This window comes from Colletotrichum siamense (genome assembly GCF_013390195.1).
Source record: "Colletotrichum siamense strain Cg363 chromosome Unknown KSG_Cg363_contig02, whole genome shotgun sequence".
Lineage (NCBI taxonomy): Eukaryota > Fungi > Ascomycota > Sordariomycetes > Glomerellales > Glomerellaceae > Colletotrichum > Colletotrichum siamense.
In genome coordinates, this window is record NW_023501015.1 from 3,433,202 (window position 1) to 3,453,077 (window position 19,876).

The following is a 19,876-nucleotide window of genomic DNA, read 5'->3' on the forward strand; positions in this document are numbered from 1 at the left end:
AACGACGCCCGCCCCCCGTCAAGAGGCACACGACTGCATCGCAAAGCCAAGCCACACGCACTCCATTACCAGATTAACACTCCAATAAAATGTCACACCCACGGGTAGAAGAGGTGGAGGACAGCGACCTCGAGAACTCGGACCCCTCCGAGGGCGACATTGAAGAGTTCAACGACATGGACATTATGCGACGAGTCGAACCCAAGCCCTCCTCCACCTCGGCTGCCCAAGCAGCAGCCGCCGCCGCCTCGCGCATCAACCCCGCCAACATCCCGTCGGCGGCCAACGCCGCCCCGCGCGCCGGCGCAGGGTCGTCCGAGTTCCAGACGACCAACGACCCGAAGCAGTACGCCGACTTCCAGTGCCTGTACCCGATCTACTTTGACGCGCGCCGTACCCGCACCGAGGGCCGCCGCGTGCCCCGCGAGCTGGCCGTCATGAACCCCATCGCCCGCGAGATCGTCAACGCGTGCGCGGCGCTGCGCCTGCCGACGCTCTTCGAGCCGGCAAAGTTCCACCCCAAGGACTGGGCGAACCCGGGCCGCGTCAAGATCAGGATACGCTTCGGCGGGGAGGCCGGGCGCGGCAAGGACGGCGGCAAGGCGTCGCCCAACGCGAAGCCTCCCGGCATGCCCGACATCAAGAACAAGCACCACCTCTACATCCTCGTCGCGAAGCACCTGAAGGAGAACCCCACGACGGAGAACAGCGCCGCGCTCAAGGCCCGCGTGCAGGGCGCCCCCGCGCCCGACCCGGGCAAGCCGTGGCCCAAGCCGGCCGTCCCCCGCGGCTGGAAGATGGGCGACCTGTTGCCGTACTTCAGCCCCGCCATGACGGGCGGCGGCGTCAGCGAGAACCTGTTCAAGGACATGATGAAGGAGATGCAGGGCGGAGGAGACCCGATGGCGGCATTGATGGGACAGGCCGCGGGTGGTGGCGGTGGCATTGGTGCGGAGGAGAAGGCGTCGAAGAAGAAGAAGGGCAAAGGCAAAGCTTGATAGGGGCCGCCCCCAAGATCTTCGAGCGAGAGAGAGAGAGAGAGAGAAAGAGAGACAGAGAGATTCGGACAAAAAAAAAGGTGCCATTTTTCTAGACATGCATATCATGAGGATAAACCGGGACCACGAATCATGACGATATCACGGACGGGGACACATACATTTCACCGACAAAAACATCGTACAAAGCGTGTGGAAAAAGAGATAGATGCTGAGCATAAGGATGGGGGGGTATATCTAGCCACTGGTCCTACTACCACCGAGCATCATTGCATGATAATCATACTGCCGCCAAGCGGCCCTGCAATCCTTCCCACTCGCGTGATCCAACAATTTGCACATCTCGCCCGCCGCCGGGCACCATCTTGCCGTCCGCGTCCGGCAGACGAATCTGCAGCCTCGCCGCCACGCTTCTCATCATTTGCTTCTTCTCCGCCGCGGCATCCTTGCGGCCCAGTACCACCTCCGACTTCTTCAGCACCGAGTCCCGCCAGCTCTTCCACGCCGCGAGGTCCTCCTTCTGCTTGGCCGCATGGTACTGCGGGGTACTGCGCGCCGGCTTCCAAGCCAGCTTGTCTTCTGGCAAAGTACCCAGATCGTACACCTTTGCAGATGTTGTGAACTTGACTAGTTCGCTGAGCACGTCCTTGCCCTCGGCCATGACCAAGGCACGACGCTGCTCGACGACCGATGGGGCTTTTGTGAGTGGCTCGGCCAGCCAATCGTAGTTGTGCTGCTCTGTCGTCCTGGCACGTCTATTGTCCTCGCGAAGATAGCGCACGGCGGCTTGCAGGCTTGCAATGTCGCTCTTGAGAGCGTCCATCTCCCGAGCCGTGGCGACGGCACGCTCCTGTCCGGCCTTGGCACCCGCCGCACCGGCACCGTCTGCGAAGGCCTTGCTGTCGCCAGCAATTTTCTTCCATTTGTCGCGGTCCGTCTCCAAAGTCTTAAGCTCGCGATCCTGCTTGTCAATGTCCTCCGCAAGACTGGCGGCCTTTTGCTTGGCGGCCTCGATTTGGGCCTCGAGATCCTCGATACGAGAGGCTTTGGCATTAGCATCCTTCATACGGGACTCGAGGGTCTCGATCTTGAGGTTCGCCGTGCTGAGGGTCTCCTCGCGCTGCGCAATAGCCCTGCGGGCCTCATTGTGCTCCTCCTTAAGGCGGCGCATTTCCTCCTCAGCGTCGACGGGGATCGTCTTGATGGCCTTGAGCTCCAGGGACCGGAGCTTCCATGGCGCGGGAGTGACGTCGAACTCCTGAGTCTGCGACAAGTCCGTGCTGAGTGCAGCCAAGTCAGAGATTTGACTTGTAAGGGTGCGAAGTCTAGACAAGTAGGTGGAGAACAGATCGGACTCGCTCGACATAGCGACCTTAACGGTGGCCTTGGCAATTGTATCTTGGATCTCGCGGTGCGTGAACGGCTCACTGCGGCCCTCCTCATGCAGAAGAAGGTGAAGATCCAGACCAATCTCGCGAGCCAAGGCAGCAAGTTGGCGGGTGGCATCCAAGCACTGCTCAAACGACTCCTTGGTCTCATGCGGCAGCGCCAGAGACCTGGCCTTGAGGTCCTGGAGAGCTCTGACAGCCTTGCCAGCAATTACCTTGGCGCTGCGGGTCTGGGTGACGACAAGCTCGGCCTTCTTATTAAAGTGCTGCGCCATCTCGTCCTCGTCAGACTCCGCGGGCACAACTCGTTCGACCATAGCGCGCAAAGTAGCGAAAGTGGTAGCGGCAGAGTCGAGGTGGCTCTGCATCACCAGAGTCTGCATGTACGTATCCTCAGCAAAGTCGGGCAAGTCATTCGTGAGATGGACCTCGGCGAGATGCGACATGAGTGCAATGGTGCGCTGGAGTTCATCCGCGCACTTCTTCTCCTTCAGCTCATCGCGGCGGAGACCGTCGATCCATCCATTGAGAGCACGCTCCACAGGCTCCAGCTCGAACAAGGCATTCTGGTATCGCTGGAACTGCTCAATGGAACAGTGGCTGATGGCATTGGTGAAGCGCTCGCACATGGAGGCAACCCATGTGAGCTTGTCAATGGCGTCGCATGCAGCAAAGATGTCGTCTTCGTGGCCGGGGTGGGTTTGACCGTTGACACGCTCCTTGATGAAGCCTTGCAGAAGCTCGGCCTTGAAAGCCAGTCTCTTGAAGCGCAGCAGGGCGAGAACAGAGTCTTGGTCCTCCTTGTAGGTATCGGGAAGGAAGAGCTTGACGATCTCGAGATGCTGCTCGGCTTCCTGAGCCTCCAGCCTGCGCAGCTCGAGGTCGATTGTCTTGACCTGGGCCTTGGAAGCAGATATCTGAAGCTTCATGTTCAAGTCCATCATGGCACGGGACTTGCTGTTGAGCTGTTCAGACTCCGTCTCAGTCACTGCGTGCGATGCACGCATGTCCTCAAGATCGCTTTGAAGGCTGGTCACAAGACCTCGGAAGCGGGACAGAGTATATTCCATATCCTCCAAGGCCTCCTCCTGCTCGCCTGCCCGTCGAGCCTGCTCAGCAATGACACTGTCCTTGAAGTCGAGTTCCTCCTGCATCTCCTTCTCGTTTTGCACGTGGTTGATTTCAAGCTCGTCGTTGACCTCCTTAAGATTCTCGAGATCCTCGATCACGGCCTTGAGCTCTTCGATCTGCTCAGACATACTCATGTTGCGCTCGGTTAGATCCTCGATCATGTCTTCGGCGCCGAGCGCCGTGTCCAGTTGCTGGCGGAGATCCTCGACAGCCGCCTCAGACTGGGCAAGCTTCTCCTTGGCTGCTTCAAATTGCTCTTGCACAGCGGTGTAGTCTTGCAAATCGCTCTCCAGGGTCTTAATCTGGTCCTTGAGCTCCTCCTCTTGTTGTTGCGTCAAGTCTCGAAGTCGCAGAAGAGCCTCACGAAGGCGCTCGTTGGTTCTCTCCATTTGTAACCAGCCAGTGCTGGCACGCTCTTCCGATGACATGCCCTGTCCGAACTCTGCGTTCTCCTCGCGGAGAATTTCCACCTCGAGCTCCAGTTCTTCCGACTTTTGCTTCAAAGCCTCGAGCTCGACCTTGAGAACCTCTGCCGTCTCCTCGGCCATCTCTCGATCCAGTGTTGCCAGCTCCAAAGCCGTCTCGTGCTCCATCTGGATGTTCTCGATGGACTCGAACCTAGTCTCCGCCTCCTTCAACTGTTTGCGCAGCTCATTGTTCTCGTTCTGCTGCGGTTGATACTTGGCTTGCAGCTTTTGAATGATGGACTCGAATCTATCCCTCTCGCCTTGGACTTGCTCCAGCTGTTTCAGTTTTTCCCTGTCCTCTAATCTCTTTCGTTCAAGGACCTTCAACTTGGCCTTGAGGTCCTCGATTTCCTTGTTGGCAGCGGCTGCGTTTGTTGTAGAACGGGCGGTAGTTGTCGCCGCTGGTCTTGCGGATGTACTTGCAGGGCCGGCTGACCCTGATGTCAGCTTCTCGAGGGCTTTTGTCCTTGCTTGGACGGGGCTGTTGTCGCCGATATCCTTGGATGGCGATGTAGCATCATCCCCACTCTCGGTGGACTTTCCACCTCCCATGTCTGCCGATGGTCGTCTGGTAGAAGAGGCTGTTCTCCCAGTCATGGAGAGCCGGCCGCTGGTTGGCCTTGTGGCGGTTGACCTCCCCGATACTGAAGAAGTCGACGGCTGCCGCGTCCGCGTGGTAGGTATCGGCGGAGGGCCCATGGACGTGCGCGTGCTTGATGCGCCTGGTCGCGTCGTCTTTGTTCCCACAGCCGAGGTGCGAGTATTCGACGGGGTAGTAGTTCGTGATGGCGCGCCACTCGAGGTAGCTGATCCGAGCTGTTTTGTTGGTGACTTGGTCGGAGACTGGTCGCTTCATGTTAATCATCTGTCCCTTGATCCAAGCCGATACAACGGGACGGACACTTACCCTGAGCATACCCGAAGACGGCCGAGACCCCTTAGGTCCCGGGCTCGGACTCGGCGCGTTCAGGCTCATCCTCTTAGTCAATCCCGAATCCGTCGCCGCCCGCCCGGTGCCCGGATTGAAGCTGCTCGGCCGGCTAGGCCTGCGAGCTGCGGGCTTCGCAGTCGCCGGGGCCTGGGCGATGATGGCCAACGTCGTGGGCCGCACGAACATGCCATGGCCCATTCCACAATCAAAATAGCGTTCGCCCTGGACGCTTCCATCGTTCTTCCCGCTGTCGTCCTCGAGCTCGATGCCGACCCAATCACCGCTAGCGAAGTGGGTGGTGCCGACGAAGCGCACGATGCCGGTCCGACCATCTGACAGACGCACCGTCTGTCCAACTCCTAGGTCCGACATTGTTGCAAGCGCCCTTCGTTAAGATATAAGCATATTCGATGTTGTGTTGTCGTTGGGTGCGGGCCTATGGAGAAGCTCCCCGTGATGTGGTGTGGATGTTGACGTTGTGTTTAGATGTCATTCTAGGGGGGCATTGGATGCGCGTCCAGTAGAATAAACGCGCTGAGACCAGCCCGGAGCTTGCTGCGGCACCAGCTGCAAGGGCAATTGGAGCTATGCTGGGGTGATGTATGTCAATTCAAACGTGTGCCTGATTGGCCCGTGCATCTGCCTTGCCTTTCAACTCAGGGTCCATACAGTGCGATATCACCTCCAGATGGACATCCTACTTAGCATAAAATAGCATTGCACAACAAGCACAAGTCAATAAGAGAGCTCCGCAGTGCAGACAATGCAAAAAAAACAGCACTAACAGTCAACACAACAAAACAGCAAACGGCTTTCAGAGATTCAGACAGAGACATTGTCTTACTTGCCCTGACATGGCACATTGGCGCCTCTGAGCTTGCATATCAGCGCGAACCTATGTGCGAATCAGCCCTTGGCTCGCAATGCTGCAATCCTGCCCTCCGGTTCGATTGATTTTCACTTTACATGCGAATCAACATCCTCCCGCGATGTCGACTTCTCGTGATTGCAAACGGACTCTTCGTAAGACTCATTCGATCATGACGGCTCGTTATTTTCCTATCTACGCCTACGCTATGTCGATAAATAAGACAAGAAACGGTCTCAACCCGACTATCAACTCTGACCAAATTGCCAAAACATAAGGATATCAAATCATTAAATTCGCTTTTTCCGCCGTCGTCAACCTCGGCCAAATCCCTCCTGGAAACTGGCGCCCCGGATCCACTCGATCACCTCGAAACAAATCCGCCGCTCAGCCTTCTCGTCTAGTGATTTGCCGTGCGCAATCCTGACCACAATTACACCGGGACCTCTGAACTCCACGGCACCTCCTCGGGCAACTTCGTCCTCCGCTGCAGTCTTGACATAAATGACGAGGTCGGGGCCAATGACACCTCTCCAAAGGGTGGACATCCATTGCCAATGGTCGACAGGGGCGTACGAGTCGGAAATGGGTATCATACAAGCATACTTGTCCGAGATGGTCAAACTAAAGCCCGCAGGTAGCAACGCAATAGGTGTCTTGGCTGGCAACGATATCGAGTTGTGCCTCGAGCCGACCAGCACCTCTCCCTCCGACGCTCTTCTGCTCGGCGGATGATCATCAAGTCCGAAGGCTGGCTTGGTGGTGATGTGCTTGACGATCTCCCTCGACTTCTCGTGCCACCTCACCATGGTCTGCATGTAGTTGGAGAACAGCTCCGATGCCTGGAGACTCGGCTGTGAGTGGCTGCTCTTTCTGCTGCTGGAGACGGAAGCGGTGTCGTTCATCTTGGTGTCTTCTTCAGCAGACATGACTGAGATAGGTGTGGTGGGTGCCTCGCTCCAGATCTTCAGGTCAATCTCCGTCAGGCCCAACAGAGATCGGTGGATGGCTGTGCCGACCTGCTCCAGCTGCCGGGGATCAGCCCCTTCAACGGCAATGACTGCACCACGGGTCTCGATGTCAGGGCTGGTGGGGCCTGGCGGTGTCAGAGTCGGGCTGATCTTTTGCAGCACCTTCAGCTTGCTCAGGAAAGGTATCGTCATAATCATGGCTTCGATACTCTGCGCCCAGGCGTCTCGCGAGTTTGCAATGCCCAAACCAGCGGCCGGGTGTGCGCTTGGGCGGTCGTTCGTGTCGCCATCTCTGCCAAGCGGCGGGGAGTTCTGGGTCTGCAAAGGCGGCAGACGAAGGCTTTCGTCAAAGGCAGAGCCGCGGTTCGGTCCTGCGTATCCAGGGTGATGCGGGCGCGGAGGAGGCGCCATGGCGCCGTGGCCAGACCTCGCGAGTGCAGAAGGGCCAGGCAAGGGTCCGTAACCCGGCGCAGGTGGTGTTCCCGGCATGCTCAGCGACGATCGAGGCTGTCTCGATAGAGGGTGCCCGGTGTACGGACCCGGTGACGAGACGGCTTGGTAGTGGCCCATGGCGTTGAAGCGGCGCCGCTTGAGCTCCGGCGATGGCGAGGTCGCCTCAAACTCTTCGTCGACGTCTCGCAAGTTGCCGTACTGGTATTGCATAGGTTGTTTACCGCCCGGCAAAGCATGGCGGAGCTGCTCGCTGTCGCCGCCGCCGCCCCGCAAATCTCGCGGATGGTGAGGAGGCATGCTCGATTTTGCTGCAGTCGGTGTAACAAACGGTGTTGAAGGTGTTCTGGGCGTGGCGATGAATCTGCCTCCGCACTTGGGGCAACGACCTGTGTCTCCTCCAGAAGATGGGCCCGACCGGCTGCCCGGTCGTCCACCGCGTCTTGGTTGGTATCGGTAGTCGGGATATTGTCGTTGATGTCGTATTTTCTCTTCCTCTGCGAGCTTCTTCCAGCTATCCTTGACGTCTTCGGGTTGTATCCTCCACTGCTCGCCAATGATCTTGGATATCTCTGGATTGGAGAGTCCTGGGTGTTGCGCGATGACCTGGGCCTGGTGGTGCTGCCTGTATAAGATGAAGGCTATCAAAGAACAGCAGCGTTAGCCAACAGGCGTTGCACAAGTGTCCAGCTGCCGATTTGAATCAAACAACAAAGACCGCCTGCCGAGTTTCTCGTCTCAAAATGCGTCTGCAACAGAGAGCATCGGCATATTCTGGCGAAGGATGAACCAAAGGAAGCGGGTGTCGAACTTACCGTTGCGTGGTCTTGGAACTTTCAGAGCGGGCGTGCATAGACAAATGTAGTCTTTGCTGCCCTCGCCGCCCATCGGTCCTGTCTCCAAGCTGTACTCTCTCGCCCTCGAGCTGTTGTTTGCTTCCTCAACGTCGATAGAAGCAGCGCGTTTCCTGCTAGCTCGACTACCAGCTGAGCCTACAGAGTCAGGTCCTTCGTCTGTCCCCTGGCTTGCTCTGCGCTCCATGGTCGACTGGGCAGAGTTGCCCCCAGAAGAAGAGGTTGACCGCCGCGGTCTGGGAGTAGAAATCACATCTGTCATCTTGGGACCTGGAAGGTTGGGAGGAGGTGCAAACGGGTGCGAGGGTGGCGGTGGTGGAAACGGTGACAGGTGGTAGATGGCGGTCGGTTTGGCTGGTTGGCTTGGCTCTGCGACGTTCGGACTTACACCATGCTTCGGAGAGGGGCGTTTGGAGAAGGATAGCAGCGACAGACGGGGGGGCGTGTATGTTGTATACGGTGAGAAACACGACGGGATGCCAGGGTTTGATTTGGTTTGGAAGAGATGGCGGGACAGGTGGTGTGTGGGAGCTTGAGCGAAGAAGAATAGCAGTAAGTATTTGGAAGGACGTGAGAGAGACAGATGGAGAGGTATATCGGGGAATGGAACGAGGCAAGACAGCCGAGATTCCCTCTCTTACTCTCCCCTTGTCGAGACGATTGTTCGCTCCGTTCTGTACGTCTTCTTTGTAGTTTCGAGATGGCGGCTACCTATTCAGCAGAGACGGGGCAGACAATGACCGTCCAACTCAATGACCTTATGTTCAAAGATGACGGTTGCCATTATGGAGCAGAAAGGACATTGGGGGTGAGGGCAGGGCGGTACGTTGTTGTTGCGGCGGCGGCGGTGACGACGAACAGCAACGACAACGGAGAAGGCGCGGCAAGGAGCAGCTGCAGCAGCAAGAGAAGTGGAGGGAGGGAGCAGCAGGTTTCGAGAGGAGCGAACAGAATGAAGAAACAGAACAGACAGCGTACGAACGGACGAGAGAGGAAAGCGATGGCTTTGGGGAAATGTCTCGGGAATGTGCCGGCACCCAAGCTGTTGCAGATGAGGGTAGAGCTCCTTTGTGAGGAAGCGTTTGTTCCGTGGCCGGGACGACTCAACTCACTCTGTCCACCAGTGCTTTCCGTTCGCAACTGGGAAAAAGCAGATGGGCAGATGCGTTTTGGCCCCTTTCTTACGACTCGGGAGAATAAAATGATAGGTACCCTTCGGGTCCAAGTCCGAAGTTGCAGAGCGGAGGACAAGAAGGCGGAGAGAAAGACGCGGCGGCAGCGGCGACGAGGCGAGGAAAGATGGATAATGAGATGTTGGGTGACCAGAGCGACACACCGCGCGCAAGGCCACGGGCTTTGAAGAATTCTTACCCCCCGTCCCTACTACCCTGCCCAGGTCATGCTTAAAGGTTGAGAATGGGGAAATTATACAGGTCGAGAGATACAGACGAGGGAGATGCAGCACTCAAAGCAGCCTTATTCTTGGGTGTTATTTTAAGAAGTTCATCCTTTCATGTCGTCTGCAATTCAGAAAAGGCTTGGCAACACCGCACGTACGCCCTCCTCCTCCTCTCTCTCTCTCTATCTGGTCCCCTACCAGACGATGTTTCTGAGTCGGCGAACTACTAAATGATGGTACTACTGCAACATCTACCGCGGCGAGCGCGGCTACCTTCTTTTCCTCCTTCGCCCCCTGCTTTTCCTCACCTAACGGCGCCGAGATCCCCTGCCATCAGCCAGCCTCTCCTCAAAGGAAAGCATGCATACTGACTGCAGACCGATGGCCCTGTGAGACGTCAAAAACAATGACCTTGCTTGTCCGCGGTGGTGGTGTGGTATGGGTGTGGTGTGCCAGGGCCAGGCGGAGAACAGTGCAAGGGAAAGAATAAGTGAAAGAAGGGGAATGAATGCAAGTAGGTCGGTTGGAATGTTCAATCAAAACCCGCGCTCCCACCAAAAGAACAAAGACAATGGGATGTACGTCGAACCAACACAACCACCCCTGGCCGAAAGTGGTCTAGGCTGGGAGAAACATCAGCTCCCACGTGATGAAAGGGAAGAAGGCGAGAACCCCCCCAGGCGTTTACCATAATTCTTCGTTCCAGTGGGTTCTTCTTCCTGTCTTCTTGGAAATGTTTTTAAAATTTGATCGGCAAGGACACAATGCGTTTGGCGTTGGTGATGTCTCTGATGATGAGCGCCAGAGTACCATGGGATGAGATGTGGGACCAGGGTTCAGAACGGGGAGACTGAAGACGCGGTGAAGGGCTGGCTACCTACAAGTCCCCTCATTGCCAATTGCCTCTGGTTGGGGTAAAGGCGGCATCGGCATCGGGCGGTGCGTGGATGTCTCTCGTTAGGTATTGTTTTTCTGGTTCGCGGCCTGCGAATGTCTTATAATCGGGAGGGCGGCCCTACTTTTTTTTCCTCATCTGGGCTTTTGTTTTGCAAACAGCGTTGCTCTCTCTCGCCCACCCACTTTCGCTTCTCGGGGGGTCTGGGCCAACTCGAGACAAGGAAATGGGAACCAACGGGAAATCACTCGTCGCTCGTGGCCCAGAGGACATGTCACCCGGCATTCGTTTGCTCGCCCCTTGGAAACTCAACAACACAACTTGGTTCTCACGGACCCGACTGAGACAACTGACCGGTATCTCCCACGGAATATCATCATCGTAAATTATCACAGCAAATAAAACGCCGTGAATTACCTGTTCTGGTCTTCGATAATGTGACAAGTTCTTTTACAACGCCGTCGCCATCCTTCATCCGAGAAACTAAACGGGGGACCGTGACCTCTCACTCTCTATCCTACCGAACAAGCATGCCTCTGTTGACTCCTCTCACGAGATGTAACCTCGTCCGTTTTCGCTGCCCAGAAGGCTGGCGCTGCGCCGCGAGTCCAGGAAGAGGTCCTCGCACTCAGCCACGTCCTGGACATCGATTTGGCTGCGGCCGTTTGCCTTGGAAAGAATGCTTTCATTGGGGTTAGCCCGGATGTCTCACACTAGCCGGTCGATCCACGATTCAAGAGAGAGGGGAAACCGCATGGGGATGAGTAAGAGAAAGCGGTGGGAAGCCAGCAGAACAAGAAACCGATCATTTCTTCACTTACCTGGCGGGTGTCAGCAGTTGCAGGCAGTACCGCAGGCTGATGCGAACGCCGTGTTCCGCAATCTTGTCCAGGGCGGCATCAGTGATGGGCACACCCTCGGTCGTGGCTCTGATGCGAACAATCCGCTTGATCTCGTCCAGCTGGTAGGGCGTCGTGGGAACGATGAGAAGACGAGTCAAAAAGTCGGTAGGGATGCCGTGCGCCGCGACGATGTCGTCCGTACCGCGAAGGGTGGCCATTCCTCTGTTGGATGCCAGCACCACAATCGGGGAGATGTTCGATTCCAGGGCCCGGTTCAGGTACGTGAAACACTCGACATCGAGCATGTGCGCCTGTTGTTGAAGATTAATCCACCGGTCTCAGTTCGCGTCAGACAGGACATGAAAGTTCCGCTTACCTCATCGATGAAAAGCACGCCAGGGACAAGCTCTGCAACGCCCTGGTCGATGTACTTACTCACCACCTTGTTGATCTCGCCGCGCAGCTTGTCCGTGATCTCGGTCATCTTGGGCTTCATCAGCTGTCCCATCATGCTCATAATATCTTGACCACCTTGGGGCCGAGCGTTGGCGACGTCGAGGTCATGAAGAGTAACGTCCTGCACGATCTCCTTCTTCTTGTGCACCTCACCCTTCGGGATGGGCACGTACTCCTCGGCCTCCAGATCAAACTCGGTCGCATAGGCATCTGATCTTCCCACGCGCTTGCAGGCACCAGTGTTTGCCTCAATATAGATGACGTCTCCCACCGAAACTCTCTCCTTCTGGATGGCCTCGTATATGCTTGGGTCCAACCGCAGCTTCTTCTGCCCCTTCGCGCTCTTCAGGCCGATCAGGAGTGTGCTGATGGTCTTGCCGTATCCGCCCAGAGGGTTCTCAGCCTCCTCGGGAGTGAGCTCTGTCACCTCGCCCTCGTAGACCTCCTTCGTTTCCCGGACCTTCAGGCCGATTGCGCGGCGGAAGTTCTCCATCAACACCTCGGTCTTCTTTACTTCTGTCGAGTAGATTTCGCTGCCAACAATCGGGCAGAAGGGGATCTTGGTTCCGAGCTCTTGGCTGATGGCAAGCGCAAGGGCCGTCTTTCCTGTTCCAGGTCCACCGGCGAGCAGAACACCGCGACCGGCCATCTTGTGAGCGCGAATGAGATCGACTACGATACCGCATGCCTAAAATTCGGCAGATCTGTCAGTAATTACGCTGCGCAACCACGAGGGATACCGCTGACCTCTCTTGCTGTGGTTTGGCCGACGAAACCAGACGCTTGCTTCTCTGCCGTGCCATCTTGCTTCAATCCTAGGCCCTTAATGTGGGTGTGGGCAGCAGTGCGGTTCTCGCGACTGTTTCCCTTAACCTCACTGATCTGGACCATCGTCGCGGCGGGGGCGTCGGTTGCCGGGGGTCAATTATTCGCGTATCAAGGCTTTCGTCTGAAATTAGTGTAGCGGAGCGTTCGGGAATGGCGTTGTGGTCGCAATGAATTCGCGGGCTTCGATGGGGGTTGATTGGCGTCGGACGGGCTTGGTTGAAGCTTCCAAAAGATTTTGGGAGACGCGCCTCACTCCATCCCTGCAAAGCTGAGGCGCACAGTGCAGGCGCCGGCCGGCACTTTGGGAACCTGGCCCCACACGTGACCTCGGGATAGCTTCCCGTTTGCACCTCCTTCCATATCATTCACATCCAACTACATGTTACCCATCAACCCGTCTGGATTAAGCATTCAATTCCGATTCAGCCAATTTCAGTGCAGAGCTGTCAATTTCTCTCCCTTCACGGGTAGGAAACCTTAGAAAATGTCTACCTCACGGGCATTCATCACTACCCGGACCCGAGACCTTATCCGGTGAAGGGAGTTAGGTCGGATGCACTGAAGTCACGGAAGGAAACCCATCTCTTCTCATCTCGCCTAGCGTTTGGGTTCTTCCGCCGAGGGCCCATGATGACCTATTGTAGGCACCTGGATCTTGATCATCAGGGCGAAACGGCGTCTATTGTTACACAGCGTGTCGTCCACTGTCTTGCATTCTTCTCTCGAGAATCCAAGGTCGCACCATACTTGTCACCAAGCGTGTATTCTTGTGGAAACATGATTCAAATCATAATTTCCTCTGTGTACTCTTCCCGCGTTCGGGAATGTTGAGACTGTCTCATCGTGGTCCTTTTTAGGTACCCGCCGGCGCAAACGCGCGCGCCTGGAATTCCAGGGGCTGCACTTAGGAAAGGACCCCTATTCCGTGCTTGACACCACGTTTGTGTCCCTTGATCGGTTGACGACCTGACATCATGGCATATGACGTTGCTCATGGGGACTGGATACGTCAGTCTGTGGTGGTGATCGAAGCTCAGCAAGTCATCACGGCTCAACGAGTTTTCCGATAGGTATCGAGGTATAACTCGGTTGAGCCATTATGCGTTGTTTTACAGGTAAAAATATGTCGTTCGAGACGTCGAGGTGCCTAGGTTCTGCATATAGCTTTTTCGCCTTCACTTATAGCCCGTAAGCGCAAAGTGAACAGTTCGCGATGCATTGTCGAATCCTGCTTCTTCAGCACCCCCTTGAAAGAGGAAATTTGGACTACTTCTCTCCTCTCTAACAGTATAAAGAACAGGCTCGATTAAGGCATCTAATATCACTGGAAAACAGTGCCACTCTTGGTGATCGGACTCAAATGCCCAGATATATTGAAAATGTTCATTCATGCAAGCCTGAATTTCTGCGATACTCCGTTTCTCAGTCATGAGAGGGTAGGTAGCATGCACAACCTCTCTATGGGTAACCAATGCCCATGTTTCTCGTTAACCACATATCATTTCCAAGCAGCCCCATTCCATGTCATATATTCATCATGGTATTATCGTGCCCTGTCCGGTTCTAGATCTTCATCTCTACCCCCGTCTATATCCGCCAGCATCGGTACGGCCTCGGTATCCCTGACATTCGCGACCTCAACGTCCACCATAACCTCACTTCTAGGTGGCGGTGGGCTCTTCATCAGGACAACCCAAAGCGCGCTCCCGATGATGAGCCCACATCCCGCCAAACTCATCCACCCCATGACGTTGCCAAAGATGAAACGGTCAAACCCTGCCGCGAAGAGCATGTGCGTGTAGACCATGGCGTTGGCCCTGTTTGAGCGATCCATACCCAGTCCCGCGGTAAGAAGGAACTGCATGATGAATCCAAACACACCGAGCAACACCATGAACAGCCACTGCCGTCCTGAGTGGGGCAGCGCGAACCGCAGAGCCGGCTGCTCAAACTCGAGAAGCGGCGCAATCGTGAGGACGACGGCACATACGATCGTGCACCACGTCGCAAAGTAGTTGACGGATATAAGCGGGTGCGCACGCTTGCCTATCCACCTGATGGTCGTGAAAGCTCCAGCGGCGCCAAAGACCCCGAGTATGGCGACGCCGATGGCTGTCAAGCGTTCTGCCGTCGTGGCCCGATGGTTGAGGCCGGGCAGGGTGGTCGATGACACGGTGCCGTTCGTGACATTGTAATCCTCGGGCGCGGTGGCAGCGGCCGAGGAAGTCGAATCGCCGGTGAAGAGGGACGCCGGGTGAGCAATGAGAACAACGCCGAAGAAGGCTATAACAGTTCCTATCTGCTCAGCTCTAGTGAACGGTTCGCGCAGCGCGATGTAACAGACGTAACCCGCAACGCTGGGAGCCAGGAACGTGATGACTGTGGCTTCGGCAAGAGGGAGGTACATCATCGAGTACCACATGCCAAAGATGCCAAAGAACCCACTCACTCCTCTGGCGATGAGAAGCCATCTGACCTCCTTTTTTCCAAACGGAAAATCTGGCGTCTTCATCCAGTACATGTAAGCGCAGCAGCAGACCATGGTCACACTCTGCCGGGCAAACAAGACTTGAAGTGGATGCATCCCCTCTCCCTCAAGCTCAAGCAGCCGCGCTGTGAGGTTCATCAGAGCACCAAACAGCTGCGAGAGAGCCACCAAGACGACGCCCTTGTTCATGACCCAGAACCGCCATAGCTTCCCCTGCGTCGGTGGTGTCTGCGGTATCGTAGGGAACTCTGATCCACCCAACAACGGCGAGGCTCTCCCATTCTGAAAAGGACTTGTTGAGAATGATCGGAAAGATTCGGGGTCGGGCAGGTCGAGGCCCTTTCCGTGGTCTTGCGACCAAGATAATTTGCTGTCTGTCGACATTCTGTCAAATGATCCATAGGTGTCTTGTTCAGAATCTTCGAGTTGTGTCTTCACCCTGGGGTTTTGAGGGACATAGTGATCATCATTTTTCTTCGGGCCAGACATGACGGCTAGATGAAGTCATGTCTTGAAGTCGAGGCCGCGTAGAGTACAAAGAGGTTCCTGGTGGCGCGGTGGGGTAGTGAAGTGAAGCAGGCCAGGAGGAGGGACTAGACGTTTCAACTCTGAAAACGGAGTGATATCTCGAGGAGAAAAGATCACGAAGAGATTTCAAACACAGCTGGAAGCGGGGTGTAGTCAAGAATCAAAGAGAGGACGACCCATCGTTCATCGGAAGTGGGGAGGCTGGAGTAATGAATGGGTCTGTCAGTCACCTTCAGTCGGTTGTCGGTTCAATCAGTCAGGCAGTCAGTCAGTCAGTCGGGGTCTTTCCCAAGGCCAAGGGCCGGGAGGCCGGGAGGGCAAGAAAAGGACGAAATACGTGCGGCCTATTGCGTGCGGTGTGCCACCCCTCAAACCCACCACCCTTGCGCATCTTGCTGCCGTCTGCCTTAGTGTGGTGGATCACTAGGTCGGGCGGACAGGGCTGTGTGGGAGAGAATGGGATGGGTGAGAGAGGCAATGGACGAGTCACCAGCAGTCCGAAGCAACGAATGCAGGAGTGCCTATTCAGGTGGAGTCGATAGGTAGGCGTGGTAAGGTAGAGATTCTCGAGGGTGGTCATCCACTGCCAACCACTTGTTTTGGCTTCTGCGCCTGCGCGGAGAGATAATGGAGCCAACCAACACCACTAGCTTGACCTAGACTTACCGGCTCCTTCTGAGATGTCCAAACATATACCATAGCCTGCAGAAGGAAGGCCCGCGGCTAGACCTTTTGTTTCCGCTGAGGCGCTGAGGCGCCGTCGAGACGAGAAACAGAGAGTGTGATGCGACAGCAGAGCTGCATCGTCACCTGCCGCCAAGGTCTCGCCCCTCCCTCCCTTTTCCCCGATATCGCCAGCTAGTGTGCGGCATGCAACCCAGTAGACCGTGGAACAAACAGCTACCTACCTTGGAGCCTTGGGCTTCCTAGGGGCCGGGGTGTCGCGTGCTGTGGGAGGTAATCCACTTTCTCGGCGAGGTCCCGCGTGAAGCTTCTACCGACAGCAGCGGCTCCGGTGCCGATTCGGGAAACGGGCAAAAGGCCGCACCGCTCTACCTTGCGGTTGCAGTCCAACACATGCATGACATGGTTGTACTAAGAAGGCGGCTGAACCTTATTGTGCGCACGAAGAGACCTCGCGTCTGCTTCTTCGATTTGTTTGTTGTAATGCTATGCGAGGGTATGACGGCTGTGGCATGTCGAATTAAGGTCGGCGGGGTTCGGCCACTTTTCCCCAAGTCAAAGATCGTGATACACCCTGGTCAAAAGTGGAAACCAGCTCAGATCTCGTTCCATTGTGCCGAAAAAGTTTCAACGGCGTCATGTCAAACTCGGCCTGCTTGATCGATGATTTGATGCGCACTGCTCAAAGTCCCAAAAATTATTAATTATGCCATGCTTGATGTGCCTATGCCTCCGCCCATGTGTCGTCAGAAATGCCATCTGAGCCAATACGAGGCCGTTGATCCAAAACGCCAGTCGCTATGCACCGTGCCCAACAACAAAATCGCCGTGCCACCCCCAACTCTCACTTTGCGTCGCCATCGAGCCTGACCCTCTTGGCTGGTCGTCCCGCAATCTCACTTTCAGCATCGGCGTCGTCGTCTGCCTCGCCCAGCTCCTCCTCCTGCTTCGCAGCAGCATCGGCAGCAGAGCTCGCGGCATCGCCCTGCCCGTTCACGGCCTTGTCTTTTGACTGTTTGCCCCCCTCCTGGTCCGCTGCGTCCTTCATGAGAACGGCCTCGTCGTCCTTTGTGAAGATCTTCTTCGCTGAGTCGATCTCGCCCTTCTTCTCAAAGACCTCCTGCACCTTGCCGAGAAACGCGTCGTTCTTTCGGAAAGCGAACTCGAAATCTTCGTATTTGACCTTCTGCCGGCCTGCGTAGTTGGCAGCTCGGGTGGCCTCGAAGGCCATGCCTTGGATGAACTCGGTCACGATCTCGTCGAGGACGCGGATGGTCTCGGGAAGGGGGTTGCGCACGTCGCCATGGGCGTAGAGCAGCTGAGCCACTAGGAAGGAGCAGTCGAATTAGCTTAGGGATTTTGCTGTGAGGAAATTCGCACGGAAATGTGCGTACGCTCGTTGTGGCTAAAGTTCATCTTGCCAACATTTTTGGCAGCGCGGGCGCGAGGCTCCATGATGGGCAGTCGTGAGTGATCGGTGCGCGCTGCTTGATGGATCGCTTGAGCCTAGTATAGAGTAACGCTGGTTTTTGATTGTTTCGAATGGTTTGCTCGTGTTGACGGCGCGAGCAGTGAGGTGGAGGAGGTGGAGGTTGAATCGTGAGGATGAAATTGGTGGAGGTAGGACGAACTCCAGATGGAGAATTCACGGTGACAGACTGCGCAACGCACAGGGCAAGCAGCTTCAGCCTCAGTTTCCACAGCTTGCACTGTGGGGGTGGCGCCAAAGTACCTGCCTCAGTGCTGCCTCAGAGCTAGGTAGAGCTCGAGCCACGTGTGGCTCAGTAAAACTCCGGGCCACCTTGTCCACTGTACAGACAGAGGCTGAAGCGTACCGCACCCCTGGGCTCTAATATCGCGACCTTCATCCATTTGCATCCAGGTCAACCACGTCGCCAGTTCCCGCGCAGAGGGACAAAAGTCGCAAACATGGTGAGTCGCAGTCGCATCCAACAAACAAGTCCGAAGAATGCTAACAAGCCCCGCCAGACCGCCCTCTTCAACTTCCAGTCTCTCCTCCTCGTCATCCTCCTGCTCGTCTGCACATGCGCATACATCCACCAGCTCATACCCGCCATGATGGACCGAAACAAGGACGGGTAAGAACGAGACCCGGCACAGAACACACGCTGCATGACGAGAATGCTGATCGTTCGGTAGCTTCATGGGCATCTTTTGGAAATTCGCCAGGGTAGGCGAGCGTTTAAGTCCGTACATCAGCTTATGCTGTGTCGTCATGGCGGCAAGTCTCCCTCTTCCCCGACATTTCTGCCCTTTGGACTCGACTAACGGATGAGGAGAACAGGTCTCCATGCTCATCAACTAAATATATCCCCCGTACGATCACGCACGACTCGGCTCGCTGGGGAGGCGGTCGAGAAAAATGAAGACTTGTCCTATGATTTCGGAGTTGGTTAGGGAAATGAATACGGCTACGGCTTTGGTAGAAGAGACACAGGAAGCGCAAAGAAGCAGTTATCGTCGGGCCAATATCGCCCGTGTCAAGATCGCAATAGTACAAAGAACGCTCTGCCTAGAGTCAGGCAGGCAGTCTCAAGGATAATAAGAGTTTACGTCATCACCCATGTCGCGCATGTTTCTTCAGAGATGCGATAGAATCCTTTGCCCTTGACGACAGAATAGAAAGGCTCTAAGTTGAGGGATGAGCATGTTACATCCTGAATGACGAGGTATTGTCTCTAGTGTAGTTTCGCGTCAGCCACAGAGCCAACTTTCCAAAGCAACCAGGCTAGGCCAGTCCAGTTTCACCGGCGAACTCTACGAACCGTGTTGGAGGGGATCGTTCGTTGGATTCCTTTCGCCAGAGCGGATTCCTTTCGGCCGTTTGAAGATACCCCGTGACCCCCGTCTCAGTCGGTATCGGGTTCGCCGAAGGACCTGGATCAAAGTCATGATACCAACTCCGAGTATGTCACACAGACTCAGCACGACAAATATATTGCTTTCTAGCCGTCTTATGCAAGACGATGAGGGCAATGTTTGTATTGGACGGTGACCCTGAAACCCCCATCAACCATCCCGCGAAGGGCGACTCTCACCTAAGCGCCTTGTTCAGGTCACATTTTCTTTTGTCTGTGCCTAAGTCTCATTGCTTTTGCTGCCGCGTCGCCTTTGAGTCCTCTTGCGTCGGCAAGTACGCTCAGAGGTACGGCGATGGTCTTTAGAAAAGAAACCGCCGGAGGAGGGGCGTCGGCTGTAGACAACGGGAGTTGCACGACCGTAGCAGAATGTTCTACATAGTCTTGAGTATGCCCCTCTTGTATCACCAGGGATCGTACCTCTTTCAAGTCTTCTTTGAACCATTCCATGTTCTGGTGCAGTCCCCTGAGGCTTTTGGAGCGGGAAGTGGCCAATCCTTACGGCATATTTGGTAACGTAGACGTTTAGGAATCGCAGAATCAACTCGGCAGTTATTTCCACGCAGCTAGTAGACCGAACACGAGTCTTTGGAGGTTCGAAATAGTGTCAACGTTCTGAGAGATTTGCTTCGTAGCCCACTTTATCGAACCTGGCCTTCCTTCCCTCTCCAGCATGCTTATTGTTGCTTTTCCAATCTCGACCAGGTCCCCCTCTTCACCGTCCCCTTCACCGTCCTCAGTCTGGGCCCCCGCTCCACCAGTCTGGCTCCCAGCCATCCTGTTCCGGTTGTAAACACACTTGCTTGCCACCATCACTAG

At 55.7% G+C, this 19,876-nt stretch overlaps 6 protein-coding genes across 6 annotated transcripts; 1 reads left to right on the forward strand and 5 right to left on the reverse strand.

Annotated features, from left to right (window-relative positions):
- Nucleotides 1–89: 89 nt before the first annotated feature.
- SEC65 (Signal recognition particle SEC65 subunit) lies at nucleotides 90–998 on the forward strand (the record flags this gene model as incomplete). Its single annotated transcript, XM_036634709.1, has 1 exon — nucleotides 90–998. The coding sequence occupies one exon, from the start codon at nucleotides 90–92 to the stop codon at nucleotides 996–998; it is 909 nt and encodes a 302-aa protein (XP_036500638.1).
- Nucleotides 999–1,278: 280 nt separating this feature from the next.
- ro-3 (Dynactin, 150 kDa isoform) lies at nucleotides 1,279–5,287 on the reverse strand (the record flags this gene model as incomplete). Its single annotated transcript, XM_036634710.1, has 3 exons — nucleotides 1,279–4,465; nucleotides 4,512–4,834; nucleotides 4,892–5,287. The coding sequence occupies 3 exons, from the start codon at nucleotides 5,285–5,287 to the stop codon at nucleotides 1,279–1,281; spliced, it is 3,906 nt and encodes a 1,301-aa protein (XP_036500639.1).
- An 810-nt stretch (nucleotides 5,288–6,097) lies between these two features.
- On the reverse strand, nucleotides 6,098–8,245 carry RFG1 (Repressor of filamentous growth 1; the record flags this gene model as incomplete). The annotated part of the gene is made up of 2 exons (XM_036634711.1): nucleotides 6,098–7,845; nucleotides 8,020–8,245. The coding sequence occupies 2 exons, from the start codon at nucleotides 8,243–8,245 to the stop codon at nucleotides 6,098–6,100; spliced, it is 1,974 nt and encodes a 657-aa protein (XP_036500636.1).
- A 2,656-nt stretch (nucleotides 8,246–10,901) lies between these two features.
- On the reverse strand, nucleotides 10,902–12,541 carry RVB1 (RuvB-like helicase 1; the record flags this gene model as incomplete). The annotated part of the gene is made up of 4 exons (XM_036634712.1): nucleotides 10,902–11,034; nucleotides 11,174–11,505; nucleotides 11,571–12,338; nucleotides 12,398–12,541. 4 exons carry the CDS (start codon nucleotides 12,539–12,541, stop codon nucleotides 10,902–10,904), a joined length of 1,377 nt encoding a protein of 458 aa, XP_036500637.1.
- A 1,480-nt stretch (nucleotides 12,542–14,021) lies between these two features.
- Nucleotides 14,022–15,350, reverse strand: CGCS363_v002864 (putative transport protein; the record flags this gene model as incomplete). The annotated part of the gene is made up of 1 exon (XM_036634713.1): nucleotides 14,022–15,350. One exon carries the CDS (start codon nucleotides 15,348–15,350, stop codon nucleotides 14,022–14,024), a length of 1,329 nt encoding a protein of 442 aa, XP_036500642.1.
- A 1,672-nt stretch (nucleotides 15,351–17,022) lies between these two features.
- Nucleotides 17,023–17,633, reverse strand: TAF13 (Transcription initiation factor TFIID subunit 13; the record flags this gene model as incomplete). Its single annotated transcript, XM_036634714.1, has 2 exons — nucleotides 17,023–17,504; nucleotides 17,573–17,633. 2 exons carry the CDS (start codon nucleotides 17,631–17,633, stop codon nucleotides 17,023–17,025), a joined length of 543 nt encoding a protein of 180 aa, XP_036500643.1.
- Nucleotides 17,634–19,876: the final 2,243 nt, after the last annotated feature.